At 41.5% G+C, this 25,411-nt stretch overlaps 1 protein-coding gene across 9 annotated transcripts in view; it reads right to left on the bottom strand.

Annotated features, from left to right (window-relative positions):
• TDRD5 (tudor domain containing 5) overlaps positions 1-25,411 on the bottom strand; it is a 63,468-nt gene that overhangs the window by 26,015 nt on the left and 12,042 nt on the right. For all 9 annotated transcript variants that reach the window (XM_061634233.1, XM_061634232.1, XM_061634235.1 and 6 more), the window contains exons 6-11: positions 25,283-25,339; positions 15,195-15,348; positions 14,344-14,492; positions 11,851-12,071; positions 4,971-5,183; positions 3,743-3,809 (exon numbers count right to left, since the gene is read on the bottom strand). In XM_061634233.1, the coding sequence (XP_061490217.1) occupies positions 3,743-3,809; positions 4,971-5,183; positions 11,851-12,071; positions 14,344-14,492; positions 15,195-15,348; positions 25,283-25,339 (861 nt within the window). The remainder of the gene's footprint in view (positions 1-3,742; positions 3,810-4,970; positions 5,184-11,850; positions 12,072-14,343; positions 14,493-15,194; positions 15,349-25,282; positions 25,340-25,411) is intronic.

Genomic DNA, 25,411 nt, shown 5'->3' with positions numbered 1-25,411 from the left:
GTGGTCCATGGACCACAGTTTGGGACCCCCTGTATCAAAGGAAGCAACTGAGACAGCATGCTCCCAGTAATACCCCAGATCAACCCCACACCGCCTCCCCAAAATACACTCGAATTAGCAGCTTGTGAAAAATACAACAAAAATGATGTAACACCACACAGATAAGCTACAGATCAGTCTTGAAAAAGGTGAAAGAAAGCAGTAAAATCTCAAATGTGGAGATCTTTCAGAAAAATATGAATTTCATGCCTAAGGAAAAGTTTTCAGAAGTTATACTTAACTGAATTGGCAGTTGGCATAGAAACAGCCACCGAAATTGGGTGCAACTCCAGCAAAGTAATTAAGTAAAACTATGGAAGATTCAGACCGATAATTCAATGAGCCTCCAAATCCAGGGGCTCTATCAGAAGAATTCTACAAAAAGTTTCTAAAGCAACATACCTCCTCTAGGATGCACATCTTAACATGGTGAGGGGGTTTGAGAGTGCCGAAGAAGCTGACAGCTATGCTGTCAGGAGTCTTAACCGAAAGGCTAGACTCCTAGCAGGGTCACCCAAGGTAGAATGGTCAAAGCTCAGATACCAGACTAAGATGCATCCAGACTCAGAAGAAGGCAATGGTAAACCACATCTGAATACCTCATGAAAACCCTCTGAACAGAATTTCCAAAATGCAACACAAGAGAGTGCTGGAAGATGAGCTCCCAGGTCAGATGGCACTCAGCAAACTACTACAGAAGAACAACGTACAAGTACGAATAGAGCTGTGACTAACGAAGCCACTGGGTCAAAGCCGAATGGAAGCCCAGAGGCTGATTTGCAGATGGGAGAGTCTGGAGTTGTACAACATACACACTAGGAACACGGAATATGAGAAGCATGAACCAGGGAAAGTTAGAAATTGTCAAGCAAGAAATGGAATGCATCAACATTACAATACTTGGCATGAGTGAATTAAAATGGACGGGAATGGGACATTTTCAATCAGGCAACTACAAAATATTTTATGCAGGAAATGAGAAATTAAGAAGAAACGGGGTTGCTTTAATAGTGAGAAGTGATGTAGCAAGAGCAATTGGGAGCTACAATGCAAGGTATGAGCGAGTGATATCAATGAGATTAAATGGGAAACCTGTTAAGATAACCATCATCCAAGTCTATGCTCCAATGGCAAACACAGAAGAAGAGGAATTGGAGAGTTTTTATACAGAAGTATAGGAAGAAATTGATCACACACCAAAACAAGATGTTCTCATAATCGTGGGGGATAGGAATGCAAAAGTAAGGAACAAAGAAGAACCAGAAATTGTGAGAAAGTGGGGCTTAGGAACAGAAATGAAGCAGGAGAAAGACTTACTGAATTCTGTGAAGCCAATAATTTGTTTCTGGCAAACACATTTTTGAGCAACCAAAAAGAAGACTGTGCACATGTAGATCACCAAATGGTCAATATAGGAATCAAATTGATTATATAATTGGTAGCAGAAGATAGAGAAGTTCCATTCTCTCTGCAAACCAGGAGCAGACTGCAGTACAGATCATGAACTGGTCGTATCGAAAATCAGAGTAAAGCTGAAGAACAACAAAGCAATCATAATGCCAAAATACAATTTAAATAATATCCCAGAAGAATATAAAGATAAAATAAGGAACAGATTTGAGGCTTTAAACTTAGTTGATAGAGAACCAGAAGAACTATGGAGTGAAGCCAGAGACACCATCAGGGAAGAACGCAAAAACACAATACCTCTAGTTAAAAAGAGAGGAAGACCCCAATGGATGACTGAAGAAACTCTTAAAATGGTTAAAGGGTGAAGGAAAGCAAAAGCAAAAGCAGACAGAAACATGGTGAGAACCCTAAATGTAATAGTACAGTGACCAGTACGTAGGGACAAAGAACTATTATAATAGTTATTGTATAGAAATAGAAGAGGACAACTAAAAAGGTAGAACAAGAGCCCTATTTCCAAAATAAATTAAAGGGAACTTTAAACCAAGAGTAGGGATGTTGAATGATTAACAGGGGAACACACTGACTGACCAAGATAAAATAAAAGGAAGATGGAAGCAATACAGTGAAGAACTCTATAAAAGAGACGCAAGGATGACAGATTCATTCACAGAGGAACTGTATGATGAAGAACCAGAAATTTTAGTAATGTGAGGTGAAAGCTGCTCTTAAAATACTTGGAAGAAACAAATCATCAGGAACAGATGGCATACCAGTAGAGTTGTTACAAGCTACCGAGACTGAACCAGTCCAAATTTTGACTAAAATATGTCAATAAATACGGAAAATAAAACAATGGCCCACAGACTGGAATCATTCAATATACATCCCAATTCCAAAGAAAGGGGAACCCAGGGAATACAGTAATTATCAAACTATTGCCAATATCCCATGCAAGTAATGCTCAAGATTCTACAACAAAGGCTCTTACCATATGTGGAGCGAGAAATGCCAGAGGTCCAAGCTGGATTTTGAAAGGTAAGAGGTATCAAAGATCATATCGCAAACATGGAACGGACCATGGAATTTCAGAAGAAAATCACCCTGTGCTTTATAGATTACAGCAAAGCCTTTGATTGTGTAGATAATGAAAATCTATGGAATGCTTTAAAAAAAATGGGGGTGCCACAGCATCTGATTGTCTTGATGCGCAACCTATACTCTGGACAAGAAGCTATAAGGACTGAATGTGGAGAAACCAACTGGTTCCCAATCAGAAAAGGTGTGAGAAGGGTGTATTTTATCACCCTATTTGTTTAATCTGTATGCAGAACATATCATACAGAAAGCGGGACTGGACCAAGATGGAGATGCAAAAATTGGAAGGAGAAATAGCAATAATTTAAGATATGCAGATGATACCATACTACTAGCAGAAAACAGTAATGATTTGAAACGAATGCTGATGATAGTTAAAGAGGAAAGCACAAAAGCAGGACTACAGCTGAACATCAAGAAGACTAAAGTAATGACAACAGAAGATTTATGTAACTTTACAGTTGACAATGAGGACACTGAACTTGTCAAAGAATATCAATACCTTGGCAGTCATTAACCAAAATGGATACAATAGTCAAGAAATTAGAAGGCGGATAGGACTGGGGACAGCAGCAATGACAGAACTAGAAAAGGCCCTTAAATGCAAAGATGTATCACCGGACACTACAGTCAGGATCATTCAGACCATGGCATTCCCGATCTCTATGTATGGATGTGAAAGTTGAACAGTGAAAAAAGCAGATAAGAGAAAAATCCACTCATTTGAAATGTGGTGTTGGAGGAGAGCTTTGCGCATACCATGGACTGCGAAAATACAAATAATTGGGTGTTAGAACAAATTAAACCAGAACTATCACTAGAAGCTAAAATGATAAAACTGAGGTTATCATACTTTGGTCATATAATGAGAAGACATGATTCACTAGAAAATATAATAATGCTGGGAAAAACAGAAGGGAGTAGAAAAAGAGGGAGGCCAAACAAGAAACGGATCGAGTCCATAACGGAAGCCGCAGACCTGAAGTTACAAGATCCAAACAGGGCGGTTTATAACAGATACTACTGGAGGTTGCTGATTCATAGGGTCGCCATAAGTCAGTCGACTTCAAGGCACATAACAACTGTTTAATTTCATTTTGTTGTTTTCAACAACGCAGCATAAAGAGATTACATGTTGGCTGGAATTTTGTTTTGTAAAAAAACACAAATACACAAAACATCTTTATATACATACCTCTGTGGGTTTCACCCAGGCTAAGGAACAAGGGATTGCTTGAGCAGGAAGCTTTGCATAACAGTACCTGCAACAGATGATCAAATGCAAGGATCAGCATATGTCAGCGATTCACAGGGCCACTTTTCACTTGCTGCCCCAAGTCGTCTTGTATGTTTCATACTGGATAATGAACAAGGAGTTGGCATTTGTCCAAACAAGACAAAGGCCTACTTTGTATGACACGGTAACCCAAACTATGGCTTACCAGGACCACATGAACGTGGGGGATCTCAGAGGCTGGATCTTCTCAGTTACCATCAGCTGTAGCCAGCCATAGCCATTCAGTGGTTGAAAACCCAACCACAATGTGTGGCAGCTAGAGAGGCATGTGTCTAGAGCGTTTCCAGTGACACTATGCTCTATAGTACGTTGGTATGTTCAAGCTTGCATGCCTACCTTCCTCCTGAAAGAGCTAGAAACTGAACAGAGTGTGGAGGATGGTAAAAGCAGCAATGATCCCAAGGAGGCAGGAGCAAGAAAGACATTGGGAAATATCGGTAGCTCAGCTGAAATTCAACATTCCATTTCCTTTCTTTTTGCCTTAAACAATCAGTTATACAGCCATTAAATAATTGTGCCAGAGTCTAGCTTTCATGGCAAGCATGAAAATGCACTGAAGAGAACAAGACTATAAGACTGAATGGCAGGAGTAACTTTGCACTATACCATCAGTGCTTTTGAATGTTACCTTATGCCTGTGACAGAAGATGAGTCAGTTTTGAAAGAACCTGGGAGCTTTGGGTTTCAGATACCAGATGACATGATGCAATACCTGTTATGCAAGTGCTATGTTTGAAATTAGTATTGGGAACAATTGGGGGTGCGTGTCTGAGACAGGAGAATGAATAAAAAGATCATGAACGAATGAGCTTGTGGGTGTGAAAGGATGGGTGCGGAATTTGTGTTTAGGAATGTAAGAGTTGGACCAGACCAAAGGCCCATCTCGTTTACCACCCTGTTCTCGTGACATCTGCTAGAGGCCTAGAGAAAGCCCACAAGCAAGGTCAGAGTGCAACAGCGCTGTCCCAACTTGCAATTCCTGCAACTGGTATTCAGAGGTATACTGCACCTGACAGCAAAAGAGAAGAGGCACGTCCCTGCCCACTTTGGGCTCAGGCCCTCCCTACTGCCACTTTGAAGTCCTCCTCCTGCCCCTGATAATATGGCTAACACACAATTTACTTACTTAAGAAACCTCAGTGAAGATTTTTGAGCTATTCCCGTATTTCCAAAGTCAGGGTAAAATACTTCCACTTCCTGGTAATTGAGCACCTGATGAATGACAACTCTGTACCACCATTTGTCTTCTGAATTCCTTACACAACAAAGGTGACCAGGATGGATTGATGCTTCAGGTATGATGTAACGATCAGCTACATTTTTACTAGAATAGCATCGTCTAAAAGACAGGATCCAAGTGGGTCATTCATGGTGTAATCACATACATATCTTAGTAGAGTTTTAAAGCCCCCCCAAACTTATGAGACCCAGATACGTGAACAAGTACATATTCCCTTTACCAACCTGCCTCTGCATAAAGATTTGCAGGAGTCTATCCTCGTGATCCTGCTGACGGGGCAAGTACAGCATGCGGTAACCTGGGGAAGGCCTTTTCTGTGGTGGCACCTTGGCTGTGAAACCCCTCCCTCCTGAGGTACAGCTAGCACACATACATAGATTCAGTAGTGGACAGCAGGATAGGATGCAGTGCTCACCTGACCATTAGTTGCAAGAGTCACTGCTGCATCCTGGGACAGAGAAGGGAAGGGGCAAGATGGCTGTGGTACAAATGCATCAGCAGAGCCAATCCAGTGCTCCCACTGCTGTGTTTGCACTGCTCCAATCTCACTCCTTCAGTGTGCAGCAGTGACACAGGCAACCAGAAGTCAGGTGGGCGGTGGCATCCCACCCCACCGTCCACTACTGTCAGCAGAAAATGTGCCTGTGCTTTTGTAGAGAATGAGAAGACAGTCTACTGTCTTATTTTGTTTTTAATGGCGTTATTGTTGGAAGTGGGGCAAGAGCAACTCCTTTGTTCTTTTGTTTATGTTCCAGAAGGGAGACAGGGTCCTCCAGATGGCTAGGCTTGACTACCTTTACATGTGATGCTCAGACTGACTTCCTTCCATCATTAGACTGATATGCTTAGGGAAGCTTATCTGCCCCTCCTCCTTCCACCCTTTCCCTTCTTCTCTTCTTCAACTGTCTGAGAGAGAGGACACACCTTTGTCTCTGCTGTCTCCCTCCTGAGCCATGAGGGCAACTCCCAAACCTGGGCGTTGCACCTCCAACTTAGAACTAGGTATGCCTTTCCTATCTACTATGTATTTCTATACATAAAGTAGCTTTTCTTATTTTACTAAGCCTTAAGTCTCAGTGATCTCAGTGCAGGGTAAAAACCTGTTACTCAGGTAAATGCACACACATCTCAGGCTGTTGAAAATCTCTGCTAATATCTAAGCAAATTTACACAACAGTTATTGTACATGTGTTATTTATATTACAACCAGTCCTGCGGTCAGTTTTGTTCAAGGCTGATACAGAAATGCATGTAATAAATAAATATAAGGGCAACTGTGTTCAATGGGGCTTAATACCAGGTAAATGGATATAGGATTGTAGTCAATATTAAGGACTGACAGAAAAAAATCCAGTTTTTAGTAGTCCTACAGTGCCCACCTTTTAAGAGAAAGCATGCACAAAGAATTTCTTTGGGAACCTCAATTTAGAAACATCAAGACTAAGGACAGTTTGCAGCAGTAATCCATATTATAATGAGGGAGGGAGAAGGAACAGGGAATTTTCCTCCTAACACAAAGCAATTTTGCCAGATCATTCATAATGATATATGTTCTATATTGTGATACATTTTATAGCCAGGCTGGGGCGTGGAAGTCACTGTGATCCCAAGGGTACCATGCTCACCAGGAAACTCTCCACCAACACGCTGTCCAAGCAGGCCTGTACTTAATGTTGGGTCAATGAGACAGGCTGAGAATGTTACCGCTGTACTCTATACCATGCTTCCCAGCAGCTTATCAGATGGCGCTGGCAAGGGACACTTCAGATGCAGTGCTGGAAAACACAAGATCTCCAACTTTGGAGGATTTCAAATCTGAACTGAGGCTGTCTCAGTGGGACCAACTCGGAACTTAATGGCACCATGGGTGTGTTTCAATTTGGCATCGGCCAGACACACATGGCAAAGTGTAACTTGGTTAGTCTCTGCCTCTGGTTATGAGGGGAGTGGTCTAGATATCACCATGTTGTAATGGTCAGTTTGCAAGTTTGTGGGGCTGGAGGACTATTAAGATGGTCTGCCTCCAAAGACTTATGGAATCCAATAGATTCCTAAATGAACTTGGGAATTTTCCAGTAACCAGAGTTGGCAACCCTGTTGAAGAGAGAATGAAGGAATGGAGGATATGATGAAATCTAGTCACATGGTTTCCTGCTGGGCAAGTGTGAGGACACAGTTAGGCTAGCTCGCATTTTGCTAGGAAAAAGCCAATTTTGCTGCCTCCATTGCATCTTCAGGTAGTCATACGACTGAGCTTTGTCAAATAGTCTAGGGATACTTACATCTACTTCAGTTAACCCTGTATTGGAAACCTCAGTGACTGATTGTAATAGTTTTTCAGGGCACTTTGAAGACAAAATCGTTCATCTTCAAACCAACCTGTGTATCACTGTAGCTATTTTATGGGATCAACTCCAGCTTTTGAGGCCTAAGGATCTGAAGGTGACACTTGCAGCAATGCAGCCTACTTCTTGCTCAATCTACCCTTGCACATCATGGCTGATTAGAGCTAGCCGTACAGGTTTGACCAGGTGGATCCAAGCAACAGAGTGGTGCCCATGAAAGAGGCAGTGGTGTGACTGCTCCTGAAAAAGCATCCTTGGGCCCAGAGGTTTATTCCAACTACCATGCAGGTTCTAACATCCCGTTTTTGGGGAAAGTGTTCAAAGCAGTGGAAATGGTTCAGCTGTAGACACTCCTGGAAGAAACTGATTATCTGGACGTATTTCAACCTGGGCTCCTACTGGAAGGGCAGGATATACATTTAATAAATAAATAAATAAACCTGAGTTCAGTCCTGGTTTGGGGACAGAAAGTCTTGGGTCTCCCTGATGGATGACCTTCTCCAGGATAGTGATGGGGGAGTGCAACCCAGCTGTTCTTCGCAAATCTTTCAGCAGCTTTTGACACTTTTGACCATAGTGCGCTCTTGGATCTTCTCCCAATGGCATTTTCATAGAATCATAGCTGGAAGGGGCCTATAAGGCCATCGAGCCCAACCCCATTGCTTAATGCAAGAATCCAAATTAAAACATACCTTACAGGTGGCTGTTCAGCTGCATCTTGAATGCACTCAGGGTTGGAGAGCCCACCACTTCCCTAGGTAATTGGTTCCATTGTTGTACCATTCTAACAGTTAGGAAGTATTTCCTGATGTCCAGTTGAAATCTGGCTTCCTGTAACTTGAGCCCATTATTCCGTGTCCTGCACTTTGGGACGACTGAGAAGAGATCTTGGCCCTCCTCTGTTTGGCAACCTTTCAAGTACTTGAACAGCGTTATCATATATCTCCTCAGTCTTCTCCTTTCAAGGCTAAACATGCCCAGCTCTTTCAGTCTCTCCACATAGGGCTTTGTTTCCAGTCCTGATCATACTTGTTGCCCTCCTCTGAACCTGTTCCAGTTTGTCAGCATCCTTCTTAAAGTGTGGTGTCCCGAATAGGACACTACTCAGGATGAGGCCTAACCAGTGCCGAATAGAGGGGAACCAATACTTTACAAGATTTGGAAACAATACTTCTGTTAATACAGCCTAAAATAGTGTCTTTTTTGCAGCCACATCACACTGTTGGCTCATGTTCAGCTTATGATCAACAATCCCAAGATCCTTCTCGCATGCAGTATTGCTGAGCCAAGTAACCACCATCTTATAACTGTGCACTTGATTTCGCATTTTCGATTGTGGCCCCCAGCCTTCCTTTTGATCTCCGACATGCTCCCTCCCTGATGGGTTTTCGCCAAGCCTTAAAAACCTGGCTATTCAGGCGGGCCTATTGGATTGGGGAGGATTAATTTTATAAGGTTTTAAATAGAAATTGGTTTTAAATGGATTATGATTGTGTTTGCTTGTATTTCATTTTGTATTATGTACTGCTCTCTATTATTGTAAGTCGCCTAGGGTGTCCACTAACCTGGACAGATAGGCGACCAACAAATAAAATTTATTATTATTATTATTATTATTTTTCTGAGGTGTAGAACTTTGCACGTATCCCTGTTAAATTTCAGAAGACTAAAGTAATGACAACAGAAGATTTATGTAACTTTAAAGTTGACAATGAGGACACTGAACTTGTCAAGGATTATCAATGCCTTGGCACAGTCATTAACCAAAAGGGAGACAACAGTCAAGAAATCAGAAGATGGCTAGGACTGGGAAAGGCAGCTATGAGAGAACTAGAAAAGGTCCTCATACACAAAGATATATCAGTGAACACTAAAGTCAGGGTCATTCAGACCATGGTATTTCCAATCTCTATGTATGGATGTGAAAGCTGGACAGTGAAAGAAGCGGATAAGAGAAAAATCAACTCATTTGAAATGTGGTGTTGGAGGAGAGCTTTGCACATACCATGGACTGCGAAAAAGACAAATAATTGGATGTTAGAACAAATTAAACCAGAACTCTCACTACAAGCTAAAATGATGACACTGAGGTGATCAGACTTTGGACACATCATGAGAAGACATGATTCACTAGAAAAGACAATAATGCTGGGAAAAACAGAAGGGAGTAGAAAAAGAGGAAGGCCAAACAAGAGATGGATTGATTCCATAAAGGCACAGACCTGAACTAACAAGATCTGAACAGGGTGGTTCACGACAGATGCTCTTGGAGGTCACTGATTCATAGGGTCGCCATAAGTCATAATCAACTTGAAGGAACATAACAATTGTTAAATTTCATTTTGTTGTTTTCATCCCAATGCTGCCACTTTGAATTTTGTTTCTGTCTTCCAAGGTATTAGCTATCCCTCCCAATTTTGTATCATCTATAAGTTTGATAAGCATTCCCTGCACCTCTTCATCCAAGTCATTAATGAAAATGTTGAAGAGTACTGGGCCCAGGACTGAGCCCTTCAGTATCCCACTCGTTACTTCCCCCCAGTTTGAGAAGGAACCATTGATAAGCACTCTTTTTGAGTATGATTCTGTAGCCAACTTTGGATCCACTTGATAAATCCATGTTGGCTTCTAGTAATTACTGCATTGTTTTTCAAGGTGCTTGCAGACTGACTGCTTTTTAATCTGCTCTGTAATTTTCCCAGGGATCGATGTCAGGTTGACTGGTCTGTAGTTCCCAGGTTCCTCCTTTTTGCCCTTTTTGAAGATTGGGACAACATTAGCCCTCCTCCAATCGTCCGGCATTTCACCCATCCTCCACAATTTCGCAAAGATAATAGACGGTGGTTCAACTCTTGCCTACACAGATAGTTCCAAAGAGGAGCGCTGGGTGACTGTGTCTTGGTTCCCTGGCAATTACACTGCAGAGTACCACAAGGCTCATGCAGTCAGTACTGAGCAGCACATCTAGCCATGCACGTGCTAAGGTTCTGCACTGACTGCCTATTCACAACTGAGGGAAGTTCAAGGTACTATTACTTACATAAAAAGCCCTAAACAACTTAGGATCGGGATATCTAACAGACCACCTCACCTACTACAAGTCAAATAGACTTCTGTGATCTTCAGAGGAGACTGTGGGTCGTGCCTCAACTGATATATTACCACCTAGAAACCTCACGGAAACTGACCTTCTCAGTTGTACGAACCCTCTGGAATACCTTTGCAAGAGAGATTTGGGAGGCTCCATGGACTGAATGTTCTAAATATCTGTTAAGAACCCACATGTTTGTTCAGATCTATTTTGATGTTAGGAGGGTTATTCTGTTCATTTGTTGATTGTGCTGATTTAAATGGTGGATTTTTATAATGTATTTTGATTTTTCTTTGTAATACGTTATGTTGTTTTGTAAACCACTTATATACAGCTTAACATTTGACAGAATAAGTCACCTAAATAAAATAAATACAGATCTATAATTAATATCAGCCTTTTACTGTATAAACTTTGACCTATTGCAGACAAATATAGAAAAACACAATCTGCAACTGACTTAGGTCAATGAAAATGAGCTACTTGGTAAGAACCCAAAATGTTGGCGTCACCAGGTCTACACAAACTATTCTAAATATTTGCCCCAGAAGAACATGCACTTAAATATTATTACCTATGAAACAGAAGGTTGTGTTACTTGGAAAGTCGACTTGTGATTTTCTGGTATCATGGGTTATCTAAGTCTGTACAAAAAGGGAAATACTTAGTTCATCTTTATTCCGGGAGGTGGAGTTTTTCAAATTTATTTGTACTATCTGAAGTCTGATTACCTTGCTGCAAGTCCGTTTTTCAATAAAAAGAAATTACAGTGGCAGCCCTTGTATCTAGTCTGCAGAAATATCTCCTATATCTTTTCTGAAACTTATCACTGTGGAAATTGTACATATACTTGCAGTCTTGTATATTGGAATCAAAATGGATACGATTAACAGAATATGACAATGCATGGAGCCTTTGGTGTCTCATGGGGAGTTCTAAGAACTTTGGTCCCCACCATTATTGTTCTTGATTTTACTTAAGTTAAACCTAATCTCAGCGTGTGGCCTCATCGTTCTTATCTTTGATTACTTAGTTCTTGCCTGCATTTGTATTACTGGGCATATGTCCACTTTTTAAAATAATCTTTATCTTTGAGCAGCATGACTATTATAAAATCAAATGTGAAAACTGTGCACTTTGAAATGTACAGATTTACAGATAAATATATTGCAGTTGGATAGAAGTTTGTACATATGAGTTTCAACAGACTACATGCTTGCACACACACAAAACCAAAATGGATTCTCTTTCTCCCTGCAATCTGAGCCAATAAACATGCAAAGCCCAGACATCTCCACCACATGGCAGAAGTGGCCAAGTGTACCCTCACCTCATCTCGATCATCATGTCTTCTAACTTCTCAGAGGTTTCTGCACTGTAGATTCGGACATAGAATTGTGAAGGAGAGACAATGAACTCCACAAATAGGCCCACTAAGGCACCACTGTCCAGCTGGGGAAGGCTATAAAGGCTTCTGTCCTGGACAGCATCCGGTGGGATTTCAACCTCCATGATCTCTTGAATAATGTGAGGTTCCTCCATACCCAGGTGCTGCAAACAGAGGGAAAGTAAAAGAAATCTATCTTAATCCATGTAGTATAACAAGTTCATCTGAAACACACAACCGATTTCCAGGGTTGGGAAATCCCAGGTACTGGCCACACAAGAGTAAACTATTTTTCCAGCCTTCAACTCTCCATCCCAATACAATAAACACAGCAATGAATCCAGATGTCCTAACACTCAGCAAAAGCTTTGTACAGAGCAACACAACACACAGCCTGCCCCATATCCACTACATCCCTTCCCTGTTTTCTTTAGCCAGAAAGGCTACAAAAAAAGTCAGAGAAGAATTCCTTTATGGCAGGACTCTGCTGAAACATCAAACCCTCTCTCTCATTTTCCTCATTTATGTATTTCTATTCCACTTTTCCGGGCAAAAGCTTGCACAAAGCCACTTAGAACATAACCAACATAACCATAAATTATATAACAGATGCCAAAAAAATTAAAATCAGACAGAAGCAGAAAAACATTCTGATCGGATCTATAGGACAGTCAAAGGCCGTGTCACAAAGAACAAGAAAGTAGGTTACAAAAGGATGCCTCAGAGTTCAACAGACTTTGTACAATCCCTGTTCATGTAATACTTATGTCCCTATTAGATCTGTCTAATAACAAGCAATTACAGCAATAAGGTGAACCAGAAAACTATCAGAGGATGGGATTCCAATTAATTAGGATCCATTTCTAGACCACTGGTTTAGGATAAGTAATACAGCATTATGTGACTGCCAATCATCTACAAAGTAGTGTTTCTGTTAGGTTGACACACCACCTACAATCCTACTTGGACAGCAACAGCCTTGCTTCAGTTATCCTGGTAAATTCCCATTTGGATTACTGTAATGTGTTGTGTGAGGGGCTACCTTTGAGGACAGCCTGGAAACTTCAGTTAGTTCAGAATATGGCTGAGAGATTACTTCCTGGGACTTTATATCACACTAATGCTTTGCTATCTTTACTGACTCTCAGTCAATTTCCAGACACAATTAAAAGGTTTTGACATTTAAGGCCCTTCAGCTTGGACCAGGGTACCTTAAGGACCCTCTCTCTCTCTCACACACACACACACAGTCATTTGGAGATCTTCTTTAGAGGCTCTTCTTTGCATGAGATGGCTACAGGAGAGAGGGCCGTTTCAGTGGTGGCACACCCAGTTGTGGAATGCTCTTCCCAGGGAACCTCACCTGGAACCTACTCTGGTGTCAAAATTTATGTTTTTATGTTGTATTATACTTTTTTTTGTTTTTATTATTTTAAATTGTTTTACTTCTTGTTGTGAGTTGCCCTGAAAACTTAAGTTATACGGCAGCCTACAAACCACTGTTAATCAGTAATAAATAAAAGGTTAATGTATGATCAATGATTTGAATATCATATGTTAAGGTAAAACCTTAAAGAAATCTAATTGTGGTAAACAAGTTAATATATATTTGTTACAAGTTCTGACTGAATAATCCTAAAAATAAAGCAACGCCTGGGATCCAAACTGACAATTAGACACAAGGGTCTTGGGCTAGTCCAGTAGAAGTTTTTAATTTTCTTCTTTGAACAGTAGACTTCCATCCCATATCACAGCAATCTGCTTTTCAAACTCTCCTTAGTTTCACAGACCGTTTGTCATGCAGCAGCCAGGGGAGGGGGCTGCTGTTCAAGAAAATGAGCCTACTCGTCTTGTACAGTCTTAGTATAGTTCTCTGTTCTTAGTAGAGTTCTTTGTATTCTGCTAATAATTGCAAAACAATGTAATCAATGCATATCACTGCTGTAAGGTTAGAGAGAAGGAATGACATGAAAGATAATAAAAGCATACATAAAAGAGTTAGCCGAGCTGTAAAAGATAAGAATTAGTTATATTAGGATAGGATACTAGAACTGAGTAGACTGTGTAATACGGCTACTTGTTCTGGATATGTTTTATATTCTGGCCTGGGTGAATTCTAAGATTAATGTATCTCACCCACTTTTCTTTGTGTGGGTATACTAGAGTGAGAATAAAATGGGAGAGCCTTGCTGTGCTCTGTTAAATCAGCAAGTAGTGGAAATAGGTATTTTCAAGGAAGTCAGGACTCTGTGGAATAGCTGAGTGACTGACCTAGTGACCTCCTGGGGACAGGGCCTTGTAAAGGACCATGGAAATATCACAACTTCATTCAAAATAAAACAAATACCATCCACTGTTAGTTGTCTCTTGATATCTATCCCATTGTTCTGAAACATGATTCTATTCATTAACTGTATTACTGCAATGTCACTCTACCGGTGTCATCTTCGTTACCGCACTAAATTTAGTCTCCAGATTCTTAGAATCCTCCAAAGGAAAATTCCAACAGGGCAGCTCATGTGCATTAGGGGTCTCCTCTTGTGCAAATGAGCCAGGATGGGCAATCTCATCATCTGCATGTTCATCTGTAGGAAAAACATGTTCATGTTTAGAAGGCAAACACATGGCCTGCATATTAAAAAGTCAGAAATGGCAGTTCCCAAAGTTCATGCAAAGGAGAAAATTTGCACTCAAGAATTCTACATCATGAAGACAAGGCCAAACTCCATGTGATGGTAGGGATGAGTCATAAAAAACATGCTTCATCTGCCACTTTTATGTTAGAAGGGGGAAAAACCAGGGCAAACCGCTGGAATGTCCTCCCATTCTGGATCAGAGCCCTAAATAGCTTTCCAGCTCAGAATCCCCCCTACTTGGTTGCTATTTGTCCCCATCCCCCAAGGTGCTCTTATATCCCAGAATAAAAGCAGCCATGTTAAACACACTTCTTTGAGACTCTTGATTTTCAGAGGGGAAATGGCTATATGCCACAACTTTTCTTTGCAAACATATACATGGTATTTTGTGCGCCAAGGGGAAAACAATACACCTCACATCTAGAAGACATGGTCTACTACATGTCCTTTAGTAGAGAGGGAATATTTATATATGCAATGTAACAAGTATAGTCTTATGAATATATTTTAATTGTTTCATTATAAGCATTGGGACAATTCAAAGGCAAGTTTGCTTTATCGAATTGTATGGGTTGAGCAACAGTTGTCATTTTTTGGCTCAATCCAACCTACGTCCTGGGAGGAATCTGCACATGCAGTATTCCTACTTACCATCTCTTAAGCGCTGGGAATCAATGTCAAAGATGAGCCAGTCTTGTTCCCCTTCTTTGCATTCAATATGGAGAACATCACTAAGGGCACCAACAAGTTCCATCAGGTTTAAGAAACCTAGCTTCCTTACTGGCAGTGTTTCTTTAAAAAGCACCTAGATGGAAAGAAAATCTAACTAATCAAAGCACATTTTGGGGTGGCCTGCAGCATTCTCCCTTTGGCTTGGCTTGCAACAGCTATACTAACAGCGATCAAAAGAGTTAGGTAACTCAGCTAACATGTTTCCAAAAAGATTTATCTCAAGTCCCAATAAAACCAATTAGTCACAAAGGGAATGGGGGGCAAAATAGGTAAAAAAGGTAAAATATTGAACTAAAACTTTTAGTAGGAAATTGATATGAAACTGGTCTGTAAAAACAGGAAAGCATCTCCATTCTCCTAGCCCAGATTATGCAACCCAGTAAATGTTCACTAGTTTATTTTTTCCAATTTTAGTCTTAACTATGATTTTAGTCCACCAAGTTGAGTTCAATTGCATAATTATAGATTTTTGCTCCAAGTCAAAGAAATGGAAGATTACCCCTTTCCTCCCTCCCCTCCCCTCCCCAATAGAGTAAGGTTACATGGCTCACACATCACTCTGCCATCTCGCACTGAGAGGGAGGCCACAATCATACTAAACCATGTGCAGGCAACTTTTTTTCTGTTGAGGGCCACGTGCCCTCTGTCATGGGTGGTATCATTATTTTTTCCCCTTTCTGCTATTCCCTTCTTCCCATTTTTCCTCTCGTTGTCACCTGTTAATCCAAAGGCTGTGTTGAACAAACGTTTATTATACAGCCACAAGAGTGGCTGTATACTATAGCCAGCATGGATTTTTCACATTCTGCAATGTAAAATTGAAAATACCCCCATGCTATTCTGATGCTTCCCATAAGCTCATTTCAAAACAAAACCTTACAAAACTTATAGTCCTGAATTCAGAAACACTTGCTTAACAACTATCCAAGTTTTCATGGTGTACACAAAATACTCAGGGAGAATTAAGAGTTCAAAGTGTAAAACACGAGAAAAAAAATTCAGACCCCCTTTTGGACTTCTTTTGTCAGTGGTCTCATAATTTCTTGAAATTAATTAAAAATTAACCATGTTCACAGAGTACCTGCAATCCTATTACTGAACTTGCCCCATACTGTGATCTTCATCTTCTGCAATTTAAAAGTTAAAAAAATGCATGGCTGATTTTTAATTAATTTAAGAAATTTAACATTGGAGTTAATGATAAGCATGGGCATGCTCAGTAAGAACCAACTGTCAAGTTTTCTGAAAGCCAGACTCACAGCTTTTTGGCCCGGCTAATCAGAATTCTGGGAAGTGTAGTTTATGAAGGGTCCTGAGAGTTGTTCGGAGACTTTTTAAAATTTTGTATTGAATTTCAAAATAAAATACGCATTTGTCTCAGTAACGTTCTGCAGGTATTACAAATCACATAGATATGATATGAGACTTCTATTCCCCTGGCAGAGCTCCAGTGGCCAGAGTGATTTAACAATCAGCCCCTCATCTGGGGATTGTATCTCTCTGAGGGGAACAGGGTGTCTCCTAGCAACTCTTACCACCCATCGCAAACTACACTTCCCAGGATTCTTTGGGGGAAGCCATAATTGTCTAAAGTGAAATAAAGCTTGGTATGGATGTGGTCAATGACAGCTTTGCTTATGCCTGCTGTAGAGTAAAAAGGTGGGGATAATCCTGAAAATCAATGACACAATTCACAGTTTTCCTTTTAGAAAGGAAAGGGGCCTTCCATCTGCTCAGTGCCCACCTACTCTCCTCCCCTCACCCTCCCTCCTTCCCCTGGTCAGTTTCACCTATCTATATCTATCTATAGCCAACAAACATTTCTATCAAACTTTAAAAAGCAGGGAACTGAGGCAGCTGTAGCAAATGCACCAGGGGAGCAAGAGACCTGACCTCCTCTCTGAGATATTTACTGCCCTAGAAATTTCAGGTCAGTTTCACCTATCCTAAGCATGATTGCAGGGGAGTAAATCCCACTGAACTCAATAAGCATGCAAATGATCTATCCATTCTCAGCAAACTTGCACAGGATCCCATTTCTTACCTCCCAGATTAAAAAGCAGAGAAATTCACTAATAGGCAAAAAAACTTGCAGTTTAAGAACGTACCTATAGCCAACAGATATTTCAATCAAACTTTAAATAGCAGGGAAATCGGGCAGCTATGGTGAATGTACCAGGGGAGCAGGAGAACTGATCTCCTCTCTGAGATATTTAAATTTGATTTAATTGACTGTTTTGTATTTTGTGTTTTGACATGTATCTGTATTATATTTTTGCTGTACGTCGCCTAGAGTGACAGGATTTTACCTGCCAGATAGGCGTCTAATAAATTTTAGATAATAATAATAATAATAATATTGTACTGCCCTCCAAATCTGTCAAAATGCAAGCACAATTTGGGTTGGTCTTTCACAGTCCAATCCACTTCCTGTGTAGCTTGGAAGAATTTGGTAACATGTGCCTCTGAGCATATGGTGAGTGGTGGCAACACCTACAATCAGGCCAAATAACAGAAACAAGACATGTGCTGTGCTGATCTTGTTTTAGCAGGAAGGAAGCAACAATGTTAAGACAAGTTGCTATAGCTCAGATAGTCACTTTAAATATGTTTGATCTACTTCGCAATTTTAGTGAAGTTTCCTACAGTAAATCTTTTTCTTTTTCTTCTATTTTTGTGAATATGTGAAGGACAGCAACACTTTGCATAATTTATACTAAACAAACTCCACAAACAACTGTGGAATAATGGCACTGACTATTCTGCAGAATAGTCTCCAGTGGACATGAGGAGTGCCTCAGTTTGCACAAGATAGAACCATGGGAGGTAAAATATATTCTAGCATAATTCTAGGTGTACTCTATGTTTTTAATTTACCGTGTCCACCTTTCCTTAAGTAGAGTAGTGCGACGCCCTTCCCTGGCTCTCCCTGTCAGGTTCCTACCTGCGCGTGGCTACTGCCTGTCACTAGGCACCACCAGGGACTCCACCAGTCAGGACTGTCCTTTTTTATTGTTTCTCTCCCCGCTCTAGCACAGATCTCAACAGATCCCCCTGCTAGGCAACCACCAGTCACGTCCTAATACTAGTATTCCCAGAGACTCTGAATACTGGTATTGTTATTCTCTTCACCGCTGCCACCATTTGTTACAGTTCCCCTTCAGCCTTGGTCATTACCTTACCCTCCCTTCTGGTCTGTGAAACCCCAGCCAAGGATCAGGCCTTTGGTAAACCAAATTAAGTATTTATTAAAGATAACAAAGCTAACAAGATTAACAAGATTTCTTCTTAAGGCACATAAGCATATGGTTTTACTCAATACTAATCTGAACTCCACCCCCCTCCTTCTCCACTCTCTCCTGGCAAACAACTCTCTAAACCCCACTAAGCAACCCACTCAGTTTCACCTCATCCACCACCCAGATTTCACTCTCACTCTTCCTTTTATACGTTCAGCCATTTTAAACACTCAGCCAATCATCTAGCATTCTACTGCCCATTCACTCCCCCTCCTCTTTCACTCCACTTACCATGTATCTTCTAAACAACCAACACTTACCATATATACATTAATATAGGAACATCACATTTCCCCCCCCTTAAAACAACGGCAGAGTATTATTCCTGTTCCAGGATTTATACATCGCGTTAACAAATAAAAGTCTCTATGGGGAAAATGTCTTTCTTTGTTCTTCCGTCTGGTCACGTCACTGCAGTCCCAGCCACTTGCCTGGAAAGTCCATTGGCCAGTACACTGTCCTTGCCTTTTATGAACTGGAAGTCCACTTGATAGTCCTGTAGGGCCCAGGACCACCTCTGCAGCATAGTGTTATGGTTTTTCATAGTCTGCAACCATAACAAGGCCCGATGATCCGTAGTCACTGAATCTTCGTCCCCACACGTATGGGCGCAACTTGTTCAGTCCCCACACGACCGCTAGGCACTCCTTCTGGACCGACGAATAGTTTTTCTCCCTCGGCGTCAACTTGCGACTCAGGTATGCCACTGGATGTCTGGTGCCTTCTCTCTCCTGTAGCAAGACGACTCCCAGCGCCAGGTCCGACGCATCTGTAGCCACGATGAATGGTTTCTCATAGTCTGGTGCTGTTAATATGGGTCCTTGGCACAAGGCTTGCTTCAGTAGATCAAAAGCCTTCTGACATTCATCCGTCCATACCACACGCTCAGAACACTTCTTCTTTGTTAATTCATGCAAGGGGGTTGCTATTTCCCCAAAATTTCTCACAAACTTCCTATAAAATCCAGCCACACCTAGAAATGCCCTTACTTGTTTTTTGGTTAAGGGGATCGGCCACGCTTGTATTGCCTCCACCTTGCTCCATAAGGGGGTGATTTTCCCACTCCCCACCTTATGTCCTAAATAGATTACTTCCTTTAGTCCAAACTGGCATTTCTTAGCTTTTATTGTGAGGCCTGCTTTTCTTAAGGCCTCCAATACTGTTGTCAGGTGTTGGACATGCTCAGGCACCGACTTGCTAAAAATGGCCACGTCATCGATATAGGCCACTGCAAAATCTGACATGCCTCGCAACACAGTATTGATTAGCCTCTGAAATGAACTTGGTGAGTTCCTTAGTCCCATGGGTAAGGTCACAAACTCATATAACCCATCTGGTGTACTGAAGGCAGTTTTGGCTCTGGATTGCTCGTCTAGTTCCATTTGCCAAAATCCTTTACAGAGATCTAGTGTAGAGATAATGGTTGCTGCCCCCAATAACTCTTAACATTGCGTCTACCCTAGGCATAGGATACGCATCTGGGACAGTAATTTTATTGATTAGCCGATAATCAATGCAAAACCTTGTCGTTCCATCTTTTTTCGGAACCAGGACAATACTTGAGGCCCAGGGACTGATGGATTCCCTGATCACTCCTAATTCCAGCATCTCTTCCACCTCCTTTTTGATCTCATTCAAAACTTTCCCATTCACACGGTACGGAACAGATCTGATTGGGGCATGATCTCCAGTATCAATGGAATGTATAACTATACTGGTTCGGCCAGGTTTGTTGCTAAAGAGATTCCTATAGGTTTTCAAAACTCTCAGAATCTCTTCTTTTACTTCCTCCTTCACCTCCTCTGACCATTCCACTTGATCTACCCCTCCTTTGTCTTTGCTTTCCTGTACCAAATCTGGAAGTTCAGGCCCACTTCCCTCAGGGAATAAGGTAACTTGCAACACCTGTACATCCCTGGTATGGTAAGGCTTCAACATATTTACATGAACCACTTTGCTTTTGTTTAATTGGTCTGTGGTGATTACATACGTCACTGTGTCAAGCCTTTCTCTGATGGTATATGGTCCTTCCCAGTTAGCCTGTAATTTGTCATGTTTCCTGGGTATGAACGCCATAACCATATCTCCCACATCATACACGCGTTCCCTGGCTGTTCTGTCATACCAGTAACGTTGCTTCTCCTGTGCTTGACTCAAATTCTTTTCCACCACCTCCATCATTGATGTTAATTTATTGCGGAATTCCAATACAAAATCTACTACAGATGTTTTGTACTCTCCCAGGGTTCCTTCCCATGAATTTTTTAATAGTTCCAAAGGTCCCCTGACTTTTCTAGTGAACATGAGTTCAAAGGGTGAGAAGCCTGTTGACTCTTGAGGGACTTCTCTATATGCAAATAAGAAGCATCCCAAACGTTCATCCCAGTCTTGTGGGTGATCTTGAACATAGCTTCTGATCATGCCCTTCAAAACGCCACTGAATCTCTCTGTTAACCCGTTAATGGCGGGATGGTAAGTAGTGGTCTTTAGATGTTTTAGACCACAACATTTCCACATACATTGCATCACTTCTCCCATGAATACACTGCCTTGATCCGTCAGCACTTCATGAGGGAAACCCAGCCTCATAAAGATTTTTAATAAAGCCTCTGCCACTACAGGGGCTTCTACAGATCTTAGTGCTTCTGCGTCTGGGTACCTGGTGGCAAAATCCACCACCACCAATAGATATTTCTTGCCATGCCTTGTGGGTTTGGAAAAAGGGCCCACCAAATCTATTCCCACTCTATAAAAGGGTTGTCCAATTATAGGAAGGGGCTTTAAGGGTGCCTTAGTCTTTACTCCACTTTTTCCCACCTTTTGGCATATTCTACAAGATAGACAATGTTGTTTTACATCTTTGGAGATGTTTGGCCAATAATAGTGTGCTGCCAATCTCCTCTTGGTCTTTTTTATCCCCAGATGTCCTGCACATGGGACATCGTGGGCTACCTCTAGCAATCTGGTTCTGTATTTGCTAGGTACTATCAATTGCTTCACTGGTTCACATTCATCCTTTCTCTCAGCGGGCATCCACAGTCTATATAAAATCCCATTCTCACACACAACTTGATTCCTCAGTTTGTCAGTGAAAGGAATCTGTTGGGTCAGAGCTTGTTCCTTTATCTGCTTCAAACTTATATCTTTATGCAGCTCTTCCCTGAATTGATCTGCTTCTTTCTTATCAGAGACCACTTGATACAGTTTGTCTCCTTCAGCAGGCCTGCTAGTGGTTGCTATGGTGACCTGAGGCTGGTTAACAGATTCCACCCTGTTTGTTTCAGCCCCCCTTAATATGGCTTCTTTTTCTCTGCCAATTTGCTGTCTGGTCACTACATATATCTTTCCTTGGGCTCCCATTACATCTCTTCCCAGTATTACTGGTTCTTGTTGCTGGGCATTAATGCCTACTTTATATCTGCCCTCTCGGCCTCTCCAAGTCATTTCCACCAGGGCCACAGGCAAACTTTCTGGTTGACCCCTCACTCCTTGGATAGTCACAGTTTCCTGAGGTAATATTACCTCAGATTTTATTAAATCTGGCCTCAGTAATGTCTGAGCAGCACCAGTATCAAGCAATGCCCAATAATTTGCCCCTTGTACACTCACGTCCTCTCTCAGACTTGAATCAAGGTCTGTTACTTCTGTCCAGTTTATCTGGCAGAACTGAACCTTTTTCGCTGTTTCTAAAGCCTTGGGCTCTGTTTTCACTGCCCTTGTCTGAGCAGGATTACTAATGGGGTTGGCAACCTCACATTGAAAACGTAGGTGCCCTGGTCTACCACATTTGTAGCACAATTTCTCCTCACTTTTAGGGTACACAGATCCACTCTGGGGTGTCCTGTGCCCTTCAGATTTTACTGGAGGACTCCCTCGCTGTGGTACCACATCCCTTCTGCCAGCATTATATGGTCTGGGTTTAAAATCTCTTGATGTTTTCCCCACCCAGCCAGTTCTGTTGGAGGCGAAGTGATCCGCCATCTCTGCGGCCTCCTGCACCAATGTAGGGGAGCGGTCTTTGACCAGGAGCCTTATTTCTGGTGGTAACTGATGGTATAATTGATCCAATATCATGAGGTTTTTCATCTCCTCCACAGACTGAGCTTTTGCACTTGTCAGCCATTTCCCAAATATGTCCATCAGTTTTGCCCCCAGCTCCACGAAAGACCTCCCTGTCTGTATCTGGCAGTTTCTGAAAAGCTTTCTAAAATAATCAGGCCCCAGTCTGAATCTTTTAAACACTGCTTCTTTGAATTCAGCATAGGTGACGGGCCTGTCTGAGGGGAAATATTGGTATACCTCAGCCAATTCCCCTTTGATCAGGTTTGATAAATACTGCATGTATTTATCTTCAGGTAGCCCCCACAACTGAGCTGCTTTTTCAAAGGTGCTGAGGTAAATTTGAGGATCTTGACCAGGCTCATAGACAGCAAAGTCCTTTGGAGTAATTTTTATTTTTGCTCCATCTCTGTCTTTCCTTGTCTCCTCAGAGTGAAATTTCTCTCTATCAAATTTTAACTTTTCTACTTGTAATTCAGCATCCAATGCTCGTTGCTTCTCCCTCTCCTCAAACCCCAATCTCATTCTCTCAATTTCCAACTCCCTCTGTTTTTCCTTCTTTGCACCTTCCATCCTCAATCTCTCAGCTTCCAACTCCCTCTGCTTGTCTTTCCCATCAGCTTCCATCCTCAATCTCTCAGCTTCCAACTCCCTCTGCTTGTCTTTTTCCTCAGCCTCCCATCTTAACTTCTCTCTCAAGTACTCCATATAAGCGGGATTGCTTAAATATCTTTCTGGGGTCTCTTCCCTGACAGGTTGTTTTTGCTGGGCAGTTGCAAATCCTATAAGTACTACCCTCAATTCATCTACCCCTTTACCCTCGTGAGGTAAATTGAATGTTATGCACTTCTCCACCAGCTCCTCTCTTTTCATTTTTATATATTCAGCCATGGTGTTTGAGTTCACTCACTCTTTGCCACACACTCTTTGCCAGTCACTCTCACAAGTAATCTTGTTTTGTTATTTCTGTTTGCCACACCACTGTTAGGGATTCTCTAGTATTCGTATCTGGATTCTCTGTTGTTCGTATCCCAACGCTACTGCCACCACCTGTGACGCCCTTCCCTGGCTCTCCTTGTCAGGTTCCTACCTGCGCGTGGCTACTGCCTGTCACTAGGCACCACCAGGGACTCCACCAGTCAGGACTGTCCTTTTTTATTGTTTCTCTCCCTGCTCTAGCACAGATCTCAACAGATCTCCCTGCTAGGCAACCACCAGTCACGTCCTAATACTAGTATTCCCAGAGACTCTGAATACTGGTATTGTTATTCTCTTCACCGCTGCCACCATTTGTTACAGTTTCCCTTCAGCCTTGGTCATTACCTTTCCCTCCCTTCTGGTCTGTGAAACCCCAGCCAAGGATCAGGCCTTTGGTAAACCAAATTAAGTATTTATTACAGATAACAAAGCTAACAAGATTAACAAGATTTCTTCTTAAGGCACATAAGCATATGGTTTTACTCAATACTAATCCGAACTCCACCCCCCTCCTTCTCCACTCTCCTGGCAAACAACTCTCTCAAACCCCACCAAACAACCCACTCTTTCTCTTCTCCCCCCCAGATTCCACTCTCACTCTTCCTTTTATACGTTCAGCCATTTTAAACACTCAGCCAATCATCTAGCATTCTACTGCCCATTCACTCCCCCTCCTCTTTCACTCCACTTACCATGTATCTTCTAAACAACCAACACTTACCATATATACATTAATATAGGAACATCACAAGTAGTTTAAGCATAGTAGGCTGAAAACATGCATCTTGGGCAAGCCAAATTTCTTTTTTCCAACAGCTAGATCTGTTGCTTTAGTACCAACATAATCAGTCTGATTTTACATTAAACTGCAGTTTCAGATTCAACTGTTAATGCATCCAAAATAGAAACAGAACATAGCCTCCAGTTTATACACAAAAGGCTGTCTTCACCATCATATGAAGTTGACCAATAAAAAGGCCTTGAAATTAATGAAAATAGATTTGACATAGATTTCTAGGATAATGGGAGAAACATAATTTTCTAGGTTAGATTTTCTGTACAAACAGTAGTAAAACAGAAAAGAAGCGAAGTAAGAACAACAAAATACAAAAAATGTAATTCTCCTTTGGAGATGTAGGCCTCATAGCAGGTGTTGCCACCACTCACCATATGCTCAGAGGCACATGTTACCAAATTCTTCCAAGCTACACAGGAAGTGGATTGGACTGTGAAAGACCAACCTACATTGTGTATGCATTCTGACAAATTTGTAGGGCAGTCCAATATCTCAGAGAGGAGGTCAGGTCTCCTGCTCCCTTAGTGCATTCACTATAGCTGCCCAATTTCCCTGCTTTATAAAGTTTCAAAGAAATATCTGTTGGCTATAGGTATGTTCTTAAACCGCAAAGATTTTTTTGCCTATTAGTGAATTGATATAGGTCAAGGGCTGCCAGCTGCACATTCCTGTGCTAAACCATAGTTTAGAACAGTGCACATGAGCTGGAATGAGCCCAAGCAAACTGCAATTTAATGTGATGTCTAGAGCTGCATTACTGATGCTCTTTCCAACTCATGTTCCAATATTTGTTTCAGTTGAAACACACACACAGAGCAAAGGACAATGTGCAAAATCAAGTTTGTGTAACACCACTTTTGAAGGGAAAAATTTACCTCAAATTCCCCAGGCAACTTAGAAATAAGTAATCCTTCTGGGTGCTGTGCTACAATCTAAATTAAAAACAACAAAATATAATCAACAGTTAGTTGTCATCTGTATTAAAAGCTCCAGTTCAGATAATG

Source organism: Rhineura floridana, chromosome 6 (genome assembly GCF_030035675.1).
Source record: "Rhineura floridana isolate rRhiFlo1 chromosome 6, rRhiFlo1.hap2, whole genome shotgun sequence".
In the NCBI taxonomy this organism is placed as follows: domain Eukaryota; kingdom Metazoa; phylum Chordata; class Lepidosauria; order Squamata; family Rhineuridae; genus Rhineura; species Rhineura floridana.
Note: the sequence above shows the minus strand (reverse complement) of the source record. Positions and strands in the feature narration are given on the sequence as shown.